Genomic DNA, 21,850 nt, shown 5'->3' with positions numbered 1-21,850 from the left:
CATCTGTGCTGTGAACTTGACTACAATGCTAGCTAGCATTCTATTTCCATATGGCTCTTATCACTACCTAATTATTTTAAACCATGATTTTATTTCAAACAATTTATCATTGTCAAGGATCAAATTCCAGGACAACATTGCTGAAATTAAGTATTTTTGGTTCTAGGTCTATGGTTGCAAAAGCTCAAGAACGGCCTTGTTTAGAGTGGTTGTTACTCCATTCAGCAAATATTAACATTGCAATAAAACTATAAATACTTTTATAATGATTATTGTTTATTTTAATGCTAACTATACTAATAAACAAAACTGAAAAACTCCAAGGACATCAACTGATCTATCTACTTATTTGCTGACTTATATATTTAGTTAATCTTGTGATATTTATCAAAAGTTTATTATGAGTCTCAACATGACAAAAGCAAAGATGGCATCATCTCAAGTAATTTTCATATTAGCAGAAGAGAAAATTATAACTTATTGTCAAAAACCTATGAAGACCCTACACACAAAGGCTTTATGTATTAGATGACATGGGTAAAGAAAAGTTCTAGAGGGGCATTTTTTTACATTATTAAGCTATGTTCTCAAGTATTGATACTGATTGAAAACAGGGATTTGAGGGAAAAGTCTGAATTTGGGATTGCATACAGCACATTATTGGGGTTGATTCTTTTCTTGAATTTAAAGTTTAGTTCCTTGTAAGTTATATCACGCGTATAATTAACACAATATTCATTCTCTAAAATGGTGCTCACCTGTGTTTGCTAATTTGGGGCATCTTTCTTGGATCTAACAGAGTAAATCTATACATGGTGTGTTCGCACTGTATATATATCCATAAGTTGCTTAAAGGGTTTTGGGTTTTTCTACACACAAAATAGGAAAGGATCAAAATAATTTCATGAAAATAATTGAACACAAATTCTCGAATTGGAGTTTATGTATATTAAATGAAGTTTTTGTGTGTGTGTTTGAATGTTTTTCCCATAATACAGTATTTCTGGACCATGCTAATTCTTTCTGATTCATAGCATCCAGGGCTGCTTTATATTTATAGCCCCTTTCATTTAGGATTTCTTGCTTAAAAGCATTCAAAATATTATCTTTGCTTTTGAACTTGCTTAAAGTACACTTTCTGACTTTAGAAATGTTCACTGGGTGTTCAAAATGCTTTTATTTTTTTTTTAATTTAATTTAATTTTATTTGTGAACATACTGTACAGAGGAGTTACAGTTACATGGGCAGGATAATGCGTACATTTCTTACCAAGCATCGCAGCCTCCTCCTTTGTTTACCCTTCACATCCCTTCCCAGCCTCCCCCCTCTCCCCCAATCCCAATCCTTCTCCTTCCCCCCCTTCCCCCCCTCCCCCCTCCCCCCTCCCCCCCCCCCCCCCCCCCCCCCCCCCCGCACCAACGTTGTAAAGCTCGTTTTGGACAGGACAACTTGTACTTCTCATTGTTGCAACAGGTCCACCTGTATCCTTAAACAACTGGTTTTTCCCCATCTCCTCCACAAGTTATACTGACATCAAATATAGTGAAAGCAGGGGTTATACTGTGGGGGAGGGACATACAAAGCAACAAAGAGATAATCTTATAAATGTGTTAGAAACACATGCATAAAAGAAAAAAAAACATTAAAATACACATCTATGGGTTCATTTTCCTGACATCACATTATCTGACCTTTTCCGCTTGACTCATACATATACTAGATATTACAAATAAGGGAAACCATGGGACCTACGTTTCTTTGGGCCTGGCTAACTTCACTTAATATAATTTTTTCAAAACAACATTGAGATATCACCTCACTCCAGTTAGAACAGCAAAAATCAAGAACTCTAACAACAACAGATGCTGGAGGGGATGTGGACAGAAAGGAACCTTACTTCAATGTTGGTGGGAATGTAAACTTGTTCAACCACTTTGGAAAGCAGTATGGAGGTTCCTCAAAAGACTTCACATAGAACTCCCCTATGACCCAGCAATCCCACTTTTGGGCATTTACCCAAATGTTTACAAACAAGACCACACTAAAGCTACCAGCACAACAATGTTTATTGCAGCATTATTTACCATAGCTAAGATATGGAACCAACCCAGATGCCCCTCAGTAGATGAATGGATCAAGAAAATGTGGTATATATACACAATGGAATTCTATGCCTCCATCAGAAAGAATGACATTGCCCCATTTGTTAGGAAATGCAAAATGCTTTTATATCAGGGAAGTGGCTTTTCTGTCTTGAGACTATCTAACATGGTCACCATCATGACAGTGGGGCCCTCCCTGCCTCCTCCTCTAACCCAAGGCCTCTGGCTCAGATCTGTCTCTTGTCTGCTTTCTTACTAGCCACATAAGCTTCAGCTATGGATTAGAAAAAATGTTGCAATCTAACAAGCCATAGGATCGACAATGTAACACTGAATCCCTGGAGAAGCTGGCCTGTGCTGAGCTCTAACATAATTATCCGTCCCTTCTTTCTACAATAACCATTCAGTGGCTTAAATCATGAAACATATATTTTGTCTTAAGTTCTATGACTATTAATTTTGTTTAAATTAGGATAGTTTCTGTACACATAAATTTATTTATTTAACCAAGGATAATTTATGTACATGTCAATAACTTGATCCTAATATACTTTAAATATTTTACATCATGCCAAGTTGTCACTGATGGTATTCTATAGAAGGTTGGTGTTTCAACTGGACACTTTAGGTTCATATCTTAGAATAATTCTCTTCTCTTCAGTTCATGAGCCTCTATACTACAATTAGGAAATCAGTGAATGCAGATTTATAGACCTTGGGTAGGCTTATCCGGTAAGGTGCTTTCTAATCAAATTTAACCTTTTTTCCCCTTTGCAGTTGGTTAAAGCCATGAACAGGGACTACCTCACTGTGAATTCCTTCAGGCAGAAGCTTTTGTCAGTAAACAGTAGCATCTACTCACGTTTGTCTTGATCAGCTTCCACTCCTTCGCTTTCCGTGTCACTTGGCAAGAGCCATGGCTGATGAACTACCTGAAGTTGCTTTAAGGATTCATCCTGCCAGAGAACATTTTTTTTTTCAATTAGACTCTATGGTGACATCATGAACACCACTATGGGTGAGCACTTTAGTCTCCAAAAATCACATACTTTACAACTGTAAGAAGAATCTCCCCATAGCAAAAAGCTATCACATTCATTACATTACATTCATTTTTTTCATGCCACAGATATAAACCACAAAACTCTTAACTCAATTTGTTTCTACATTCTCTTTGTAATAAGATTTGGAAACGTAATAAGAAATACTTAAACTATGTCCCTCTTGCACTGATAGTTTATGGAAATTCTGACACGATACTTGGATACATAATCCTCAAATAGTCAATTGAAGATTGAATAAAGTGTGCTTATTTTCCATCAAAGATTAAAAAAATAATTTAATGAGAATGGAGATCAGTAGGATTTATTGAAACTATTACTCGTTTTCACCCTATAGTACTTCCTTACTCTCTCCTTCCTGCTCTTTCTTCCTCTTTTCTTCATTTTTTTCCTTCCTCACTCTCTTCCTTCTTTCCTTCCTTTCCTCCATTTCTGTTCTCTTTCTTTCTCTTGTCTCTTTCTCTCTTTCTCTCTTTCTGTCTCAAACTTCTAGGCTATAAAGCCAGCATTATACTCAATGGTGAAAAACTAAAGCCATTTCCTCTTAACTCAGGAACAAGACAAGGATGCCCACTCTCTCCACTTCTCTTCAATCTAGTATTAGAATGCCTAGCTACAGCAATAAGACAAGATACAGACATAAAGGGGATCCAAATAGGGAAAGAAGAAATAAAACTCTCCCTCTTTGCAGATGACATGATCTTATATTTAAAGAATCCCATAGACTCCACTCCCAAATTACTCAAGCTGATTCAAAACTTTGGCAAAGTAGCAGGTTGTAAAATTGACCCCCCAAAATCAATGGCTTTTCTGTATGCCAACAATGAGAAAAGTGTGGCTGAAATTAGGAAAGCAACTCCATTTGTAATAGTCCCACAAAAAATAAAATACCTAGGAATTAACTTAACTAAAGAAGTGAAGGACCTCTATGATGAAAACTTTAAAATCTTGAAAAAGGAAATCAACACAGAACTTAAAAAATGGCAAAGCCTCCCATGCTCCTGGATTGGAAAGATTAACATTGTGAAAATGGCAATACTTCCCAAGGCTATCTACAAATTCAACGCAATACCTATCAAAATTCCACCCTCATTCTTCAAGGAAATAGAAGAGGCAATCCAAAAATTCATATGGAACAATAAAAGATCCCGAATAGCAAAAACGCTCCTCAACGGAAAGAACACTGCTGGAGGAATATCAATACCAAATTTCAAACTCTACTATAAAGCCATAGTAATCAAAACAGCTTGGTATTGGCATAAGAACAGACCTCAGGACCAATGGAATAGAATTGAAAACCCAGAAATGAACCTACAGACCTATAGCCATCTAATCTTCAATAAGGGAGCTAAAACAATAGAATGGAAGACAGACAGCCTCTTCAGTAAATGGTGCTGGCAAAACTGGTTAACTACATGTAGAAAACTAAAGCTAGATCCTTATATATCACCCTGCACCAGAATCAACTCCAAATGGATCAAAGACCTTGAAGTCAAAGCAGACACTCTGAAAACATTACAGGATGGAATAGGAGAAACCCTAGGTCTCCTTGGCTCAGACCGAAATTTTCTGAATAGAGACCCGGAAACACAACAAATCAAAGAAAGGTTGGACAAATGGGATTGCATAAGGTTGCAGAGCTTCTGCAGGGCAAATGACATAGCTAGCAAGATCAATAGAAAGCCCACAGATTGGGAGAAGATCTTTATTAGCCATACAACAGACAAGGGTCTCATATCTAAAATATACTTGGAACTCAAAAAATTAAACCACCCAACAACAAATCCTCAAAGAAACAACTGCCCAATAAGTAAGTGGGCGAAAGACTTAAAGAGAAGCTTCTCTGAAGAAGAAAGAAGGATGGCCAATAGACACATGAAGAAATGCTCAACATCCCTAGCCATAAAAGAAATGCAAATCAAAACAACATTGAGATATCACCTCACTCCAGTTAGAACGGCAAAAATCAAGAACTCTAACAACAACAGATGCTGGAGGGGATGTGGACAGAAAGGAACCTTACTTCATTGTTGGTGGGAATGTAAACTTGTTCAACCACTTTGGAAAGCAGTATGGAGGTTCCTCAAAAGACTTCACATAGAACTCCCCTATGACCCAGCAATCCCACTTTTGGGCATTTACCCTAATGTTTACAAAAAAGACCACACTAAAGCTACCAGCACAACTATGTTTATTGCAGCATTATTTACCATAGCTAAGATATGGAACCAACCCAGATGCCCCTCAGTAGATGAAGGATCAAGAAAATGTGGTATATATGCACAATGGAATTCTATGCCTCCATCAGAAAGAATGACATTTCCCCATTTGTTAGGAAATGGAAAGGCTTGGAAAAAATTATATTAAGTGAAGTAAGCCAGGCCCAAAGAAACATAGGTCCCATGGTTTCCCTTATTTGCAATATCTAGTATAGGTATGAGTCAAGCAGAAAATGTCAGATAATGTGATGTTAGGAAAACGAACCCTCAAATATGTATTTTAATGTTTTTGTGTCTTTCATGCATGTGTTTCTAATGCATTTATAAGATTATTTCTTTGTTGCTTTGTATGTCCCTCCCCCACAGTGTAACCCCCGCTTTCACTATATTTGATGTCAGTATAACATGTGGAGGAGATGGGGACAAACAAGTTGTTTAAGGATTCAGGTGGACCTGTTGCAACAATGAGAAGTACAAAATGTCATGTCAAAACCAGCTTTACAATGTCGGTGTGGGGGGGAGGGGAGGTATGATTGGGTGGGGGGGGGAGGGGGGAGGCTGGGAAGGGAGGTGAAGGGTAAACAAAGGAGGAGGCTGCAATGCTTGGTAAGAAATGTATGCATTATCCTGCCCATGTAATTGTAACCCCTCTGTACAGTATGTTCTCAAATAAAATAAAATAAAATTTAAAAAAAAAAAGCCAAAAAAAAAAAAAAAAAACCAACTTCTAGGCTAAAGAGATCCTCCTGCCTTGGCCTTCTAAGTAGATGGGACAACAGATTTATACAACCTGTAGTCTCAATATCAGCTTCAGTTCTTTATTTTTGTGAAAACATTGCTCATATGACTCCTTGCTGATTTACCCTATAGTCACTGATCATTTTTATAGTAGCGATAGCCACTTACCAAATTTTTAAAAAACAAATTTTATGAGTTTCTAATTCTCCCGAGTGACTATATCTTAGAGTGATTTTTAAGTGTATGATTTCCTCATTACCTTACTCATAATTTTTCAGTGACTCTTCCATCATTCCCAGATAAAATCTAACTCAAGGTCCTTCCTGATCCATACATACAAATCTGATCCTCCATATTACCATGTACGCTCCATCTCCATCTCCACAGCTCCTCAAATTTGCTATACCTTCTAATCTACAGGCTACCTTACCCTGTACTTCCTTGTCTCTCAGTGACCATCACCATACATTTCCAACATTCCTTCACCAGACATAAATACTCCTCTGTTCCTTATGGTTTTTGCACTAATATAACCATCACTATGCTCTAATTGCTTTTTCAAATTTTCTGTCTCAATAATGATAGTCCTGGAGGACATAAGTAATTTTATTTACCTGTGTATCCATAGGTTCTATTGAAATTTCTACCTCAAAAAAGGGACTCACTTCATAAATTCATATGCATTTATGTAGTAGAAAATAAGAAGCAAAGAAAAGAAAGGATGAAACATAGAAAGAAGGGAGCTGAGAGGAATGTGGTCTCCCTTAGAACAAAGGAAGTAACTGACTTTAAATTTATTAATCAATGAGTCAACTTTTTTTCAAATGATTTTTTAATTAAAAGCATAGAAATCAATATGACTTCTGAGTTCTCTCATTTGACATCTCAGATTTATTATTTTTACAATGACCTTTTCCTCTAACTTCAGATAGCTTTATTTTCTTTGGGCAAATATTTGCAAGATAAAAAAATAAATGTTCATAGCCTGGCTCTCTAGAAACATGACATAATGGAATATTAAAGATATGTTTTGCTTAAAACAGCTCCAAGTGAGATAAACAAGCTATCAACTAGGTTTTGCTTTTAATGAAAATGTTCATCCCCAGTCTAGAGTTTCAAAAAGGCACAGTTTTCTAAGAGTGTGACAATGAGAGATGTTCCATAGATGAATCATATGTATAGTATAATAATAAGTATAAAACATTATACATTTGAAAGCCATACAATTTCTATGCCATATGTAAACTGTAATGGATAAACTATCGTGTGTATAATACATAATGTATACAGTGGGGTCTCACTAAGAGGTAAGATGACTCAAGAATGGAGGGAAAATACTTTAAAAGTATATATTATTTAAATTTAAATAAGTATTTTAAGTATTCTTTTTAAGTATATATGTATATAAATATTATATATATACATATATAGATAGATATACAGCTTATTGAGAAGCAAGATGGTGACCTAATTAATTCTTGGAGTGAGTAAAGTCTATAAAACCAAAGGCAAAAAGAACTGCATGTAAGATCTGTGCATTGATTGATAAAGTTGCCTATCCTGGAAATACAGGGTTAAAACCATTAATCATGGATTCTGCAATTAGATAATGAAGTAAATGAATGGCAATTGGCTGTCCATGTTGGTGTAGAAAGTGTATAGAAGAGCAAAGGAAGTAGATAAGAGTAACCAAGAGCTTGGTTTCTAAGGCCATTTTCCAATGAAAGGATAAGAAATCTTGGAGAAATTACCTATTCTAGAGCTGAACCAAGAAATACACAATTAAGAACATATTTTAGTGTTAAGAAATAGTACTGCTCAAGTATGCCCCCACCCCCACCTCCATGGATGAGGTAAGTGAAAAAGATAGAGAAGCTGACTGGAATATCTACCAGGAGCCAAAGCTAGACTCATTTGAGCAAAATTAACATGGTATTTTACTACTCTAAATACAAAATGAATATCTCTGATCTCATACTGATAAAAAAAACAAATGATAAAAGATATACATGGATGTGAAGAGACAAACATGAACACACAGTTATTTCAGATGCCACTCTGACCTTTAATGGTGAATGTTGCATCATTATTAAAAAATAGTTTGAAAAAGGAGAGAAAGAATGAGTTTACAGTGGAGAAATATGACAAACATCCCATGTAAACCCTTTTAAATGAAGGTCAACATTAATGAGTCACATGATAAAATGGAAATTTGTTTCTGTGGGTTCTCATTTTTTTTCACAATGCTTTGCTAGGGTTTGAACTCAAGGTCTTGCACTTGCTAGTCAAGTTATCTAGCACTTGAATTATGCTACCAGTTCCTTTTAGCTTTGGTTATATTTTTCAGATATGGTCTCACACTTTTGCTTTCAGTGTGATCCTCCTACCTATTGGCTCTCACATAGCCGAGAACACCCCACCATGCCCAGCTAATTTGTTGAGGTGTGTGTCTCACTAATTTTTTGCCTTAAACCACCGTCCTCCAGATCTCTGCCTCTCAAATAGCTGGGTTTACAGGCATAAACTACCACTCTATGTTGTTTTTCTTTTTAATTATTTCAGTTTACGTATGAGAAAACTCTTAAACAAATACCAATGGGGAAAACAACCCTAAAATATTTTATCAGTAGGACTCAATGCTGTAGTGGTCATGAAACATAACGTAATGTTGCAGAAAATGTCACAAACAAGAGAACAAGAAGAACCTAAGGAGATATATGTACTAAGTATAATGTGGCTTCCTGGACAGAATCCTGGATGGAATCCTGGATATGAAAAAGGCCATTAGAAAAAACTTGTGGAAAGCTGAAGAGAATGTGGATTTCATTACAACAATGGATCAATTATGACTTATTAAGTATGTCAAATGTCTCATACTAATATAAAGTATTAGTCATAATTGAAATTGGATAGGAGCTTTATAGGAACTCTCTGTTTTATCTTTCCAATAACTCTCTAAATCAACAACTACAATGTTTTAAGGGATTATTACCCTAAAAATAAAACATCACTTTATTTTTAACATAATCAATTCTTGAAACCTGTCATTTATTTGGATTGGAACTTACATTTCTATCCAAGAAGAGATGAGCTCCCCAGTGAAATGTCCTGGAGTCAGGGGTCAGGATTAATGGTCAGTTTGGGCACATAACTTCTTTACTAATGATGGATTAAGGGGTAATAGTTTAGATGATGTGTGGTCCATGTGTAGGGTTCAATTCTTTCAGACATTTGAATGTGAGAAACCCTAGATGGACTGTTGAAGGAAAAGTTAGCAAAATTTTATTAAATCTTACACATGGATTTATGCTTTTTAAAGGCTTAACTTAATTTTCCTAACTTCATTAATTATTAGATTTGGCCTTGTAGGGCTAGCCCAAAGAAGCAATATTGTTGTGATAAAATTGCAGATTTAAAATTCCATAACTGTATAGAAAATAGCATCAGTAAAATGTCAACATTTTTCAAGTAGCTGGATGTTAGTGGCTCATGCCTATAATTCTAGCTTCTCAGGAGGCTAAGGCTTAGAGGTTTTTTTGTGTCAGAGATCAGCCTGGACAGAAAAATTGGAGAGATTCCATTTGCAAAATAGCCAGCAAAAAGTCAGACTGGAAATGTGGCTCAACTGTTGTGGGGCCAGCTGTAAGTAAGCAAGCCAAACAAGCTTGAGATCTTGAGTCCAAATCCTGACACTGGGGAAAATATACTGATATGTAATGAAGAAGAAAAAATATACTCCTACACTATTTCAAAAACAAAATGCTATACCATATCCAATATTTAAAGAATTTTTTTATTGTGAAAATACCGTACAGAGGGGTTATAATTACATGGGCAAGGTAATGAGTACATTTCTTTTTTGGGGGGAGAGGGGAGGTCTGGTTTTGGGGCCTGAACTCTGGGCCTGGGCGCTGTCTCTCAGCTCTTCAGCTCAAGGCTAGCACTCTACCACTTGAGCCACAGCGCCACTTCCAGGTTTTTTCCTTTTGCTTATGTGGTGCTCAGGAATCGAACCCAGGCCCTCATGCATGCAAGGCAACTGCTCTACCACTGAGCCACCTTCCCAGCCCCCATGAGTACATTTCTTATCAAGCATTGTTGCCTCTTCCTGTTTCCCCTTACCATCCCTTCCCATCTCCTTACTCCCTCTCTGCCCATCCCTATTCCCCCCCTGCGCCAAAGTTGTAAAGTTCGTTTTTTGACATAACAACTTCTACATCTCATTGTTGCAGTGGGTCCACCTGTATCACTATTTAAACAATTTCGTTTTTCCCTTCCCCTCCACAAAGTATACCAACATCAAATGTAGTGTAAACAGGGGTTATACTGTGTGTGTAGGGGGGTGGACATACAAAGCAACAAAGAAATATGTTAGAAACAATCGCATGAAAGAAAATATTTGAATACTTATTGTGGGGTTCATTTAACCTAACATCAACTTATCTGACCGTTTCAGCTTGTCTCAGACATATACTAGTTATTGCAAATAAGGGAAACCATGGGACCTATGTTTCTTTGGGCCTGGCTTACTTCACTTAATGTAATTTTTTGCAAGCCTTTCCATTTCCTAACAAATAGGGCAATGCCATTCTTTCTGATGGAGGCATAGAATTCCATTGTGTATATATACCACATTTTCTTGATCCATTCAACTACTGAGGGGCATCTGGGTTGGTTTCATATCTTAGCTATGGTAAATAATGATGCAATAAACATAGTTGTGCTGGTAGATTTAGTATGGTCTTGTTTGTAAACACTTGGGTAAATGCCCAAAAGTAGGATTGCTGGATCATAGGGGAGCTCTATGTGGAGTCTTTTGAGGAACCTCCATACTACTTTCCAAAGTGGTTGAACAAGTTTACACTCCCAACAACAACGCAGTAGGGTTCCTCCAAACAACAACGCAGTAGGGTTCCCTTCTGTCCACATCCCCTCCAGCATCTGTTGTTATTAGAGTTCTTGATTATAGCCATTCTAACTGGGGTGAGGTGGTATCTCAATGTTGTTTTGATTTGCATTTCTTTTATGGCTAGGGAAGCTGAGCATTTCTTTATGTGTTTATTGGCCATCCTTCTTTCCTCTTCAGAGAAGTTTCTCTGCACCAGAATCAACTCCAAATGGATCAAAGACCTGGGAGTCAAAGCAGACACCCTGAAAACATTACAGGATGGATGGAATAGGAGAAACCCTAGGTCTCCTTGGCACAGGCCGAAATTTTCTTAATAGAGACCCAGAAACACAACAAATCAAAGAAAGGTTGGACAAATGGGATTGCATGAAGTTGCAGAGCTTCTGCATGGCAAAGGACATAGCTAGCAAGATCAATAGAAAGCCCACAGATTGGGAGAAGATCTTCACTAGCCATACAACAGACAAGGGTCTCATATCTAAAATAAAAAATTTTAGATATCTAAGATATCTAAAATATCTAAAAAATTAAATCCCCCAACAACAAATCTTCAAAGAAACAACTGCCCAATAAATAAGTGGGCTAAAGACTTAAAGAGAAGCTTCTCTGAAGAGGAAAGAAGAATGGCCAATAGACACATGCAGAAATGCTCGACCTCCCTAGCCATAAAAGAAATGTAAAGAATTTTTTTTAATGATGTTTGTCCAGGCCTGGTAACTCATGACTGAAATTCCAGCTATACTGGAACTGGAGATGGTTCCAGACGTCCTGGGAAAATATCCTGAAATGCAGTCTTAGTAGCTTTAAAATACTATTTCAAACACAAAACACAAAAAGACGGGGGCATTGTTCAAATGGTTTGGGGCTTGCCTCTCATTTATGAAACCTTGGGTTCAATCCCAGTACTACAAGGGAAATGGGAGGAGTGGGTTCATTTTCCTAAGGTGAAATCAAATGGCTAAAGATCCTCATATAAAATAGAGAACCTGAAAACAATGTTTTTTTGATATAAAGAATATTTTGGTTAAAGAAAAAGATTTACCCTAGCTTTTTGTCCAAAAACTAAAATCCATTATCCTAAACAAAGATATGATTAATAAGTCAGTTTTATTATTTGTTCCCATACTTGCTCAGAATATTAAGCAATACTGCTCATGAGTTTCCAGTTCTAATGGCTTTGCTCCTGAATGGAAAAGCAGTATTCAACTATTTTTGTTGGTTGTGAATTATATTACATACAAATGGAATACAACTTCAGTAAAATATGAAGTTTGAGAAAAATTAAAGATTTGAGCTATTAGAATCACGAAGACAGAGCAAATATTCCTATTAGAGGATTGTTTGTTTTTTCTACTTTGGTTTCCCTGGAATAGCACTCTTAATATAATATACTTACTTGCTTTACCCAGGCCAGTGTCGAAAGCTCAGACCATCATCTTACTTATAATTCTTTTTGATGGGGTCAAGTTGCTAAACTCTTGAACATTTTTTTTAAATCAAGAATGGTTGTGTTCTTCTTTAAGTTCATTCAAAAAATTTCAGCAGGAATATTAAACTAAGTCTGAGTAGTACAAACTTTTACATATTCCCAAGAGCTGAGCTGGTTTTAGAAGAAATGCCATTCATTCCTTTTCTAAAACACTTTGGCTAAGTATAGCAAATGTCTTGGGACTGCAAGTGGTAGGAAGTAAGGATACTGATCATATGGAACACAGTTACCAGCCCTGAACCAACATAGCATATTCTCTGCTAACAGAATAAGCACTTTGTAAACATCAGCATATTGTTATTCCACATGGAGAGCTTATTTTGGTTCACTAAATGCAATCAATCAATGGTTTATGTCACATGTGGTCAGGAAAGTTCAGTCTACTTAGACCAAACAAAAAATTAAGAAGGGATGGTAGGGGAAAAACAAAGGAGGAGGCAACAATGCTTGATAAGAAATGTATTCATTACCTTGCTTATGTAATTGTAACCCCTCTGTACAGTATTTTCACAATAAGAAACTTATTTTTTTTTTAAAAAACAAAGGTTTCTTTGATCATTGGCCATTTTAATTCTTTTTTTTGGTCTGGTCATAGGGCCTGAACTCGGCCTGGGCGCTGTCCCTTAGCTCTTCAGCTCAAGGCTAGCGCTCTACCACTTGAGCCACAGCGCCACTTCTGGCTTTTTTTCTTTTTGCTTATGTGGTACTGAGGAATCGAACCCAGGGCCTCAAGCATGCAAGGCAAGCGCTCTACCACTGAGCCACCTTCCCAGCCCTGGCCATTTTAATTCTGAATTAAATATTTCTTTCATTTTGAGATAAATATGTCAATAAGCATCAAATTTCATTCTTCAGAAAGGCTTAAACACTCATAAAACAAGGAGCCACAAAACAATCTGTATATAAAACAAAATGACACTCCACTCCAGATATATTTCATAGATTGCTTCAACTAACAAGGAATTACCCTTATATTAAAATGAATCCCTCCAGATAAATTATAAAATTAACTTACAGTTACTTTTTTATTTGTTAATGAAATGTCTCACATGAATAGGCTAAAATCTAAAAAAACATTTAGTTATGCTTCTCTCGCCTACTTATTCTCAGAGTCATAAAATAACTTGAAAATACAAGAATGAGTAAGTTCAGTAACTGTCGGATTCTTTTTTGAAATTTATATTTAACAAATCAGGAAGGTATATTTATTGTTATTTTAGCATAAATGCAGTATTTTATAAAGCTCCTTTAATTTCTAATATAGTACATATCAAAAGATGTAGTGCACATTGACAAACTCCTAAGTAATTTTGAAGAATATAAAGAAATCCTAAGATCCAAAATTTGTTCATTTTGATAAACATCATTTTGTATAATCATATGCCCATAGATATTGAGCCTGTGTGATCCTCTTCTAAGAATGGTCTCCTTTGGTTTCACTGTGTGAATGTCTAGAGTCCTGTATAATTTATCATGTCAAAGTGTGTTCTTTCCTCTGTTTCCATCCAGGGTGTTTTGTAGATTTATAAGCACATTCTAGTCACAACAAATAATGGAAACCATCCAAAGAGGGAAGATGTGGCACTGTTCAAAATGAAATGTATTCATTACCAGACTTATGTAACAGTAACCCCTCTGTACATAATCACCTTTGCAGTAACAATTTCAAAAAAATCTTACAAAAATATTTGGACACCGTTCAAGTGAAGCAGCTCTGAATCTCTGAACTAATGCCATTTTCATTTTTAATGAACTATTGCTCATCCTTACCAAGAATAGAGGTGCTGAAAGCTTACTTCAGAAAAACACCTTTTTCTTTTTTTTGTATAATTTTAAATTAGAAATAGAAACATATGGAACACTTCATGCATTTGCATGTCATTTTTACTCAGGAGTCATGCTAATCTTCCCTGTATCATTATAATTTTAGAATGTGTGCTGACAAAGCCAGCACAGGAGCTATCAGTTTTAACTAATAGATCTGAGGCAAGAAAAGAGAGTATAATAGCAAAATTAGGAAAGTATGATAGATTGTGAAAACATTACAGAATTGATACACACTACCTAACCAAATTTACATGGGAAATGCGTTATTCTACACCATGCATTGTAATTGCACTCTACGGTTGACCAACTTGTTTCATTGATGACTTTTCTTTTTTTTTTTAGGGGATTTATTTATTTTTTATTGTGAAAATACCGTACAGAGGGGTTACAATTACATGGGCCAGGTAATGAGTACATTTCTTATCAAGCATTGTTGCCTCCTCCTTTGTTTCCCTTTCCCATGCCTTCTCATCCCCCTCCTGTCCCGCCTACCTGATCCTCTCTCCCCCCCCCCCAACCAAATGTCGGAGTCAAGCAGAAAAGGTCAGATAAGTTGATGTTAGGGAAATGGACCCCAAGATATGTATTCAAATGTTTTTTTTCTTTCATGCAATTGTTTCTAACATATTTATAAGATGATTTTTTGTTGCTTTGTATGTCCCTCCCCCACGGTATAACCTCTGCTTTCACTGTATTTGATGTTGATATAATTTGTGGAGGGGAAGGGAAAAAACAAATCATTTAAATAGGGATACAGGTGGACCCATTGCAACAATGAGATGTACAAGTAATTATGGTGGCTTTTCTCTCCACAGAAATGACAAGAAAAAGTCATGAGGATTTTTGAAAGTATGAAAGAAAAGTTAAGTCATTTTTTTAGCATATACTCCCAGTCATCTTTTCTACAGAGGTTTTCATTGACTTCAGCTATTTTATCCCTATGACATGTGTTTAAAAATGATAGTAATAAAAATGATTCTTATCTATATCAATGCAAATTGTATGTATTGGAATTAAATTAATATCCTAAGAATTCAGCTTAAATTTTGCTAATTTTTGTATCTATATATAACTTTATTTCTATATTCCTTATTTGACTATGCATATGAGAATTTGCTCCCTTATTCTATCAGCCTTTGATATGTGTTCATTTTATATTTGAGAGTTAAAATTATAACTTTTTAAGATTATAATTTAGTAATATTTCTTTATTCTTTTTAATAAGTTTTTTATTTTAAAAATACTGTACAGAGGGGTTACAGTTACATGAGCAAGGTAATGAGTACATTTTCTATGAAGCAGAATTTTTCTCAATAATATTGTTGCCTAATTTCCTAATGGAATAAAACTGTACTAATAAGTTATACTTGTTTCAATTTTCAGAAAGTATTTCTTTTAGTATTATAAATGCCTAATCAAAAACATACAAGAGTAACAATACCTTATCAACTTCAATTATTTTCAAATCTTGATTATCATACCTTTTGTAAAGAAGCTAAACTATTGAAAATACCACACAACCCAAATAAGTACCATATAAATAAAAGTAAATGATGAATGATAAAAAAAATTGTCTCTTATTTATAATAGTTAAGAATAGCATGCACTCTGTCAAAAGTTCACTTGGAAATTCATTCTTTCCTAGTAGATATCTCAGGATACAATACAGAAGAAATAAGAAATCCAGAATTGTTTTAAGAAATGATTCTAAGATGTTTTGTCACGTAAAATAAATCCTCTTTCCTGCTCAGATGGTACATCTGGCAAAGCCAAGCTCAACAGATTCTCAAGGCAGCTTCCAGTGCTTCTTTCCTGTCTGACACTCTTAGAGATTGTGAAGCTGCCACATGACACCTTGAGTGAGTTCTCACTCCCATGTGTTCGGGTCTGTCCTTCATCACCACTTCCTGAAGTCATGAGAGACAATTTCACAATGCTTCTGAAAAGTTTTATCATTGTTGACTTCAATCTTTACTTATTTAAAGTTTTTAATATCTAATAATTATTTGATGTGTTTATATTTAAATCACATTTTATTTAGAATAAGGAGATTTTTAGCTAATATATGTCTTCTCAATTATTTTATCTGGGGAATGTGAAATTTTAGATAGATTAGCTTTTTTAATGCAAAATATGACAATCAAAAGTTGGAAATACTCCAAGTTGACAGTGGTTTTCACTTCTCTATCTTGAGTACACTTTAATATTATGCTTCTAAAAAGATAAGCTTTCTGTATTTTGAAATGTTTATTTTTATCTTGGGTAGAGAAGTGCTTCACATAATTTTTAAATTTTTTAAATTCTTATTGTAAAAGTTATGTACAGAGATGTACATAAAAGATGTGTAATTTTAAAAACGTATCTGCCTTTTAATTTATCAGACCTAATCTGAAAATCAAAAGAATAGACTTTAAAAATATCTCACTTCATTTGGTCAAAAATAAAAACTTTAGCCTATAACACTAATACATGAAAAATAAAACAATATGAAACAAAATTTACATTTTAGCCTTAAGGAAAGCTATATTCCCTGTCTTCTCTCATTTGACTTCGGTCTAAACGTAGTTGCCTAGTATGTGGTTATGATTCTGTCTCATTATATAAGACTAGATGAGAAAACAACAGAAGCTTTGATCTGCAAAGAATTGTTCAAAGTTTAATAAGAAATGTTAAATGTAGGAAAAATGTAACCACTATGGTTTATTTGAATTTTAGGGTGCAGGGAATAAAAGCAAATGTTTGCAATATTTGCAAGCTCATTTTGCTTTCAATGCTTCCAGAATTTACAAATATTTTTCTCTGTTTCCTGATTCTACTAACATGAAAAAAGAACAAAAGTGAAATAAAAGCATGAATGAGAAAAAAACAAAATAATAGTTTACAGCTCAAACCTTGAGTGGGTTCTCAATAGAAAAGTGTTTGATATGCATTTCCTGAGGACCAAATTAGTAAATGTTTACAAACAGAAACTTTTGTTCTATTAAGAAGTTAATAATCCACTTATTTTCTGGGTTCCAGTGGATTACATCTGAAATCCGAACTACTCAAGAGGCTGATATCTCATGATCATAGTTCTAATCCATGTTGAGCAGGAAGGTCTGTGAGACTCTAAACAAATTAACCATTAAAAAGCCAGAAGAGGACTGGGAAGGTGGCTCAGTGGTAGAGCACTTGCCTTGTATTCATGAGGCCCTGGGTTCGATTCCTCAGCACCACATAAGCAAAAAGAAAAAAGCCAGAAGTTGCACTGTAGCTCAAGTGGTAGAGCGCTAGCATTGAGCTCAAGAGCTGAGGGACAGTGCCATGGCCCAGAGCTCAGGCCCCACGACCGGACTCCCTCCCTCCAAAAAAGCTAGAAGATATTAGTCTTGAGTGAAAACGTTCAAAGATAGCACCAGTACAGTACACATAAAAAATTTACTTCTTGAGGTCATATGTTCAGTTTTACTGTAAATAACAATCATTTATAGGTTCATGAAAGATCTAAACAAAATCTAAGCAACAATTTATATTAGATGAAAATGCTTCGTGGTCCTGGACCACTAAGAGAGGTAAAGTTTATAGTGAAAAGTTCAAACATACTTGAGAAACTCAAAAGTCACTATTGAATTTCATAAGCTTGGGAGATATAAATAAAAAATTAAAAAATTGGAGGGGAGTTGATCAGTGAATAACTCAAAATTATTAGGGAAGTTTTAGTATACAAAACTAGGGATTTTCTAGGATGTGTACAATTAGTCTCTATAAGTAATATGAGAAAGGATGTGTGAGTGTTTATGATAACCAGGATCTTCTTGGGATGATCTTTTCAATTCTTAGGATCTTTGGTGAATTGCAAGATCTTTTATTTCTTATAAGCTCCCAGGACCATATTTTGAGGATCAGTACTCTCCAGGCATCTCCAAAGAGAAGGCAAAAATTATCAACCATCTTTCCATATCATACAATTATACTTATAAGCAACACATGCCAATTGTATATTGGTTATTAAAATAAGGATTATTCTAACATGTCTATCATTGGTATGCAAGCTGTTTCCTATAACCCTTTTGTGGTCCCCTTCCTCATCTATTAGAAGAAACAGAGACATCCTGTTTAAGGAACTGCCCTACCACCACCTCAGCTCCACCAACCGATGTAGATGCTAAGCCAAGGGCTTAGGCCACCATAGAATTCTACTGGTGAATACCTGGAAAATAATGTCTTTCTACCATGAAGCAATACTAACTGTGTTAATGGATTCTGCTCTCCCTCTTCATCCTATTCATTACCTGAAACTTAGGGTTGTCCCATATAGTTTGAGGCATAGAATCTTAACTCTATTGAATTACTTCCTTTCTATCCATCATTTACTCATTCTCCATCTGCCTTAGACAAAGCTTCAATAACTTATAAGCATGCAAACCCAAAGGGATGTAATATACTCTAAATTTCTTCCTCAAATGCTATTTGCAGGTAAATGAGACTCTGCTGAATAAATGTATGGTCTATATAGTGTATTGGGGAGTTTTTTTAGTGGACTCACAGTATCCATAACTACATAGAGAAGCAGACTTTTTTTAGGGAGTAACATTCAAACCAAATATTTGATACTGCTAGGACCCTATCAAATTGTTCCAGAGTTTTCTTCCCTTGCAGCAGATTTAGGGGGTCACAAAATGAGCGTTTTTGACTTAATACCAAGTGTTTGACTTAATACCTGGTGTTTGACTTAATACCAAGTCTAAGGGGCTCTGTCCACCAATTTTTCTAAGAATTCTCAATTTTTGCAGTCAGTTCAAAATTCTGTGACTAAGAAAACCCTTCAATAAATAAACCCAACAATGTAAAAGGATTTTCAAGGGAATTCTACCATCCATTTTAATTACTGGGAGGCACTACAGTGTAACACCTTACCAAGGAGTACTTTGATATACATTGTCACATAAGTAAAAATGAATGCTGACCTAGTATTAGTGTTTTTGTTCAAAAAGAACAATGATCATGACTTTATTTTATTTTCCTTTTGTGTTCATTCCTAATATAAAATGTGTTTCATATTTGCTTATTAGTAGATAAATAATGTTTGTCAATGAAAACATACCAGCACTGGGTTCCTACAGTTTCACCATCATGTTCAGAACAACTGGATTAACATGTTATGTGTCTTTATCAATGAGGAATGAAAATAATTTTATTATTATATTATTGATTATCTTGCTTTTGTGGACATGACTGGTGAACACATATGGATTAGGAAACTGACAGTGGATGGAGGAATGCCAAATGTGTGTTTCAACCTACATGATAGGTTGATTCAGACTATTTTGCAAGGCCACCTGTACACTCACTTCTTCAATGTAGTTTTTCAATGAGTGTCCTCCATGGGAGGCTTCTTCCTAGAGGCAAAGAGGAAGAGAGATGGAAAATATCAGGAAAAAAGAAGGTAAAGAATGAACAAATCATGGAGGTTAGTGAGACCAGACAGTAACACCAACGTTGCCTTCTTTCTCCACCTTCTCAGCAAATGCTTGGTAGGTTATCAGCTTAACAGCTTCTTAGATTTGTGATTTTTTTCAGTATAACAAGTCATCATATAAAAAGGATTATAAAAGACTATACAGTTATATTTTAGAGCAGAATACTCAACAAACATAAAATTTTTCATTATTGATTTTATAAAATGCTGCTAACATTAGATGAAGAAGAAGTCACCAATGGTATATGTTCTAACTGTATGTGAAGATTTAGCACCTACCCACTGCAACAATTAGATGTACAAGTTGTTATGTCAAAAACGAACTTTACAACTTTCGTGGGGAGCGGGGAGAGGATTGGGTGGGGGGGCAGGGGAGGATGGGAAGGGATGGGAAGGGGAAACAAAGGAGGAGGCTACAATGCTTGATAAGAAATGTACTCATTATCTTTCCCATGTAATTGTAACTCCTCTGTACAGTATTTTCACAATAAAAAGACAGAAAAAAAAAGATTTAACACCTAGACAAAAATGTTTCATGGAAAGAGAATAAATACATCATTAAATGTTAAATCCAGTGTTTATATTTAGTTTTTTTTACCTTACTAGGATGTAATTCCTAAATTATCCATTATTTATGCCTTTTGCCAACATTTCATTAAGCACTACTGACCGATGAGTTTTAAATCATGGAAATTTCAAACATCGCTATATAGATAAATTCCAAATCATCAGTTATTGCTTTGGATGTTATGGTTTCACACTCCACAACCAGAGGCATTTGGAAATAAATTTGTGATATCATGAATAAATTCTAGGATACTATATGTATTTAGAGGATTAAAACTTACATTGGTTTCCATAAATCTTTTTTTTAACTCTTCAGGGATCTTCATGGATATTATCTTTTTGTTTCTTTCTCAGTATACTTTGAGGACAAGACATTTTTAGGCCCACTTGAAACCCAGTGGGATGAAGTAAAATTATGAAAGTTAAGGAGCTATTGCTGGTACTGGATGCTGACATATCTATCTGAAATTATTATCCATATTAAATTATTTCATATGTATATATATGAATAACTTAGAAATCACAGGTCAAACTGCAGGGGTGGTAATGTTTCTTGGAAAGTCATGATTTCCATTAGCAGAGGCAAAAAGAAATCAGTATGTTGCAGTTTAAATGTTTCTGAATGCTTCCTATCTTGTGAGACTTTAACTAGACAAAATATTGAAAGAGAAAAGATGGTTCTATGGCCTTAAACTAAAGTGCAAACCATGTGGAAAAAATCAAACTTTGAGAAATTTAACTCAAAATGAATGGAACTGAAAACAGATACACATCTTGGATCTGAACTTGCGACCCTGTCTCCCCAGAGTTGAACTACTCAAGGGGTGCTGTGGAATCTTCCAATACAGATCCTCCATGAAATAGTGCTAATAACTCAAATGCTCAGAATCCCTTCTCCCTTCCAAGTAGAAAGAGGACAGGTTAGCCAACTTCTTGGAATTATAAAATTGCTTTCTGAATACTGGAGGCTACCAGTGAAGCAGCAGAATGCAGTTCCCAGAAGCTCCCTGATGAGAGAGATTTGCTTCCTTGGAGCTTGAAAGCACTGGGTTTCCCAATTTGTCCAGACACTTATAGTCTTTTACTAAGACCTGATGATAACAGAGGGTTTTCATGATGGTCAAATATAAATCAAGCAGGCTCCTTGACAGCCTTGTTTCTTGCCACAGTGCCAAGTCTATAGAATATTTATACCAGAGAAAGGGAAGGTAAAAGTTAATGATACCAAGATGAAATCCTTCTTTTCAGACTTAGAGAAACTTAGAGCTGGGAAGTTATGAAGTGGGAGGGCTCATGCCCACCTGTTGAAGATAAGAACTTTCTAAAGGCCCAGTTATTTCCCAATCTACACACATTCTCTGCTTTGTATGTACAGATTTGTGTAATGAAGTTTATCTTTAACATTCTTTAAGACTAGTCATTAAGACGAAATGATTTTGCCCAGCAATGGCAGTTCTACCAGTGATCTGATGCCAGCTT

General features: G+C 35.4%; 1 protein-coding gene and 1 non-coding gene across 2 annotated transcripts in view; both read right to left on the bottom strand.

The window, feature by feature from the left end:
• Window positions 1–21,850, bottom strand: part of CUNH8orf34 (chromosome unknown C8orf34 homolog) — a 347,290-nt gene that overhangs the window by 25,855 nt on the left and 299,585 nt on the right. The window contains exons 11-12 of the mRNA XM_042666515.1: window positions 19,677–19,724; window positions 2,966–3,059 (exon numbers count right to left, since the gene is read on the bottom strand). Coding sequence (XP_042522449.1) covers window positions 2,966–3,059; window positions 19,677–19,724 — 142 coding nt within the window. The remainder of the gene's footprint in view (window positions 1–2,965; window positions 3,060–19,676; window positions 19,725–21,850) is intronic.
• LOC122096493 lies at window positions 14,367–14,473 on the bottom strand. Its single transcript, XR_006145320.1, has one exon. It is a non-coding gene; the product is annotated as a U6 spliceosomal RNA (small nuclear RNA).

The sequence above is a fragment of the Dipodomys spectabilis genome, unplaced genomic scaffold (genome assembly GCF_019054845.1).
Source record: "Dipodomys spectabilis isolate Male_0828 unplaced genomic scaffold, ASM1905484v1 ptg000015l, whole genome shotgun sequence".
NCBI lineage: Eukaryota > Metazoa > Chordata > Mammalia > Rodentia > Heteromyidae > Dipodomys > Dipodomys spectabilis.
Note: the sequence above shows the minus strand (reverse complement) of the source record. Positions and strands in the feature narration are given on the sequence as shown.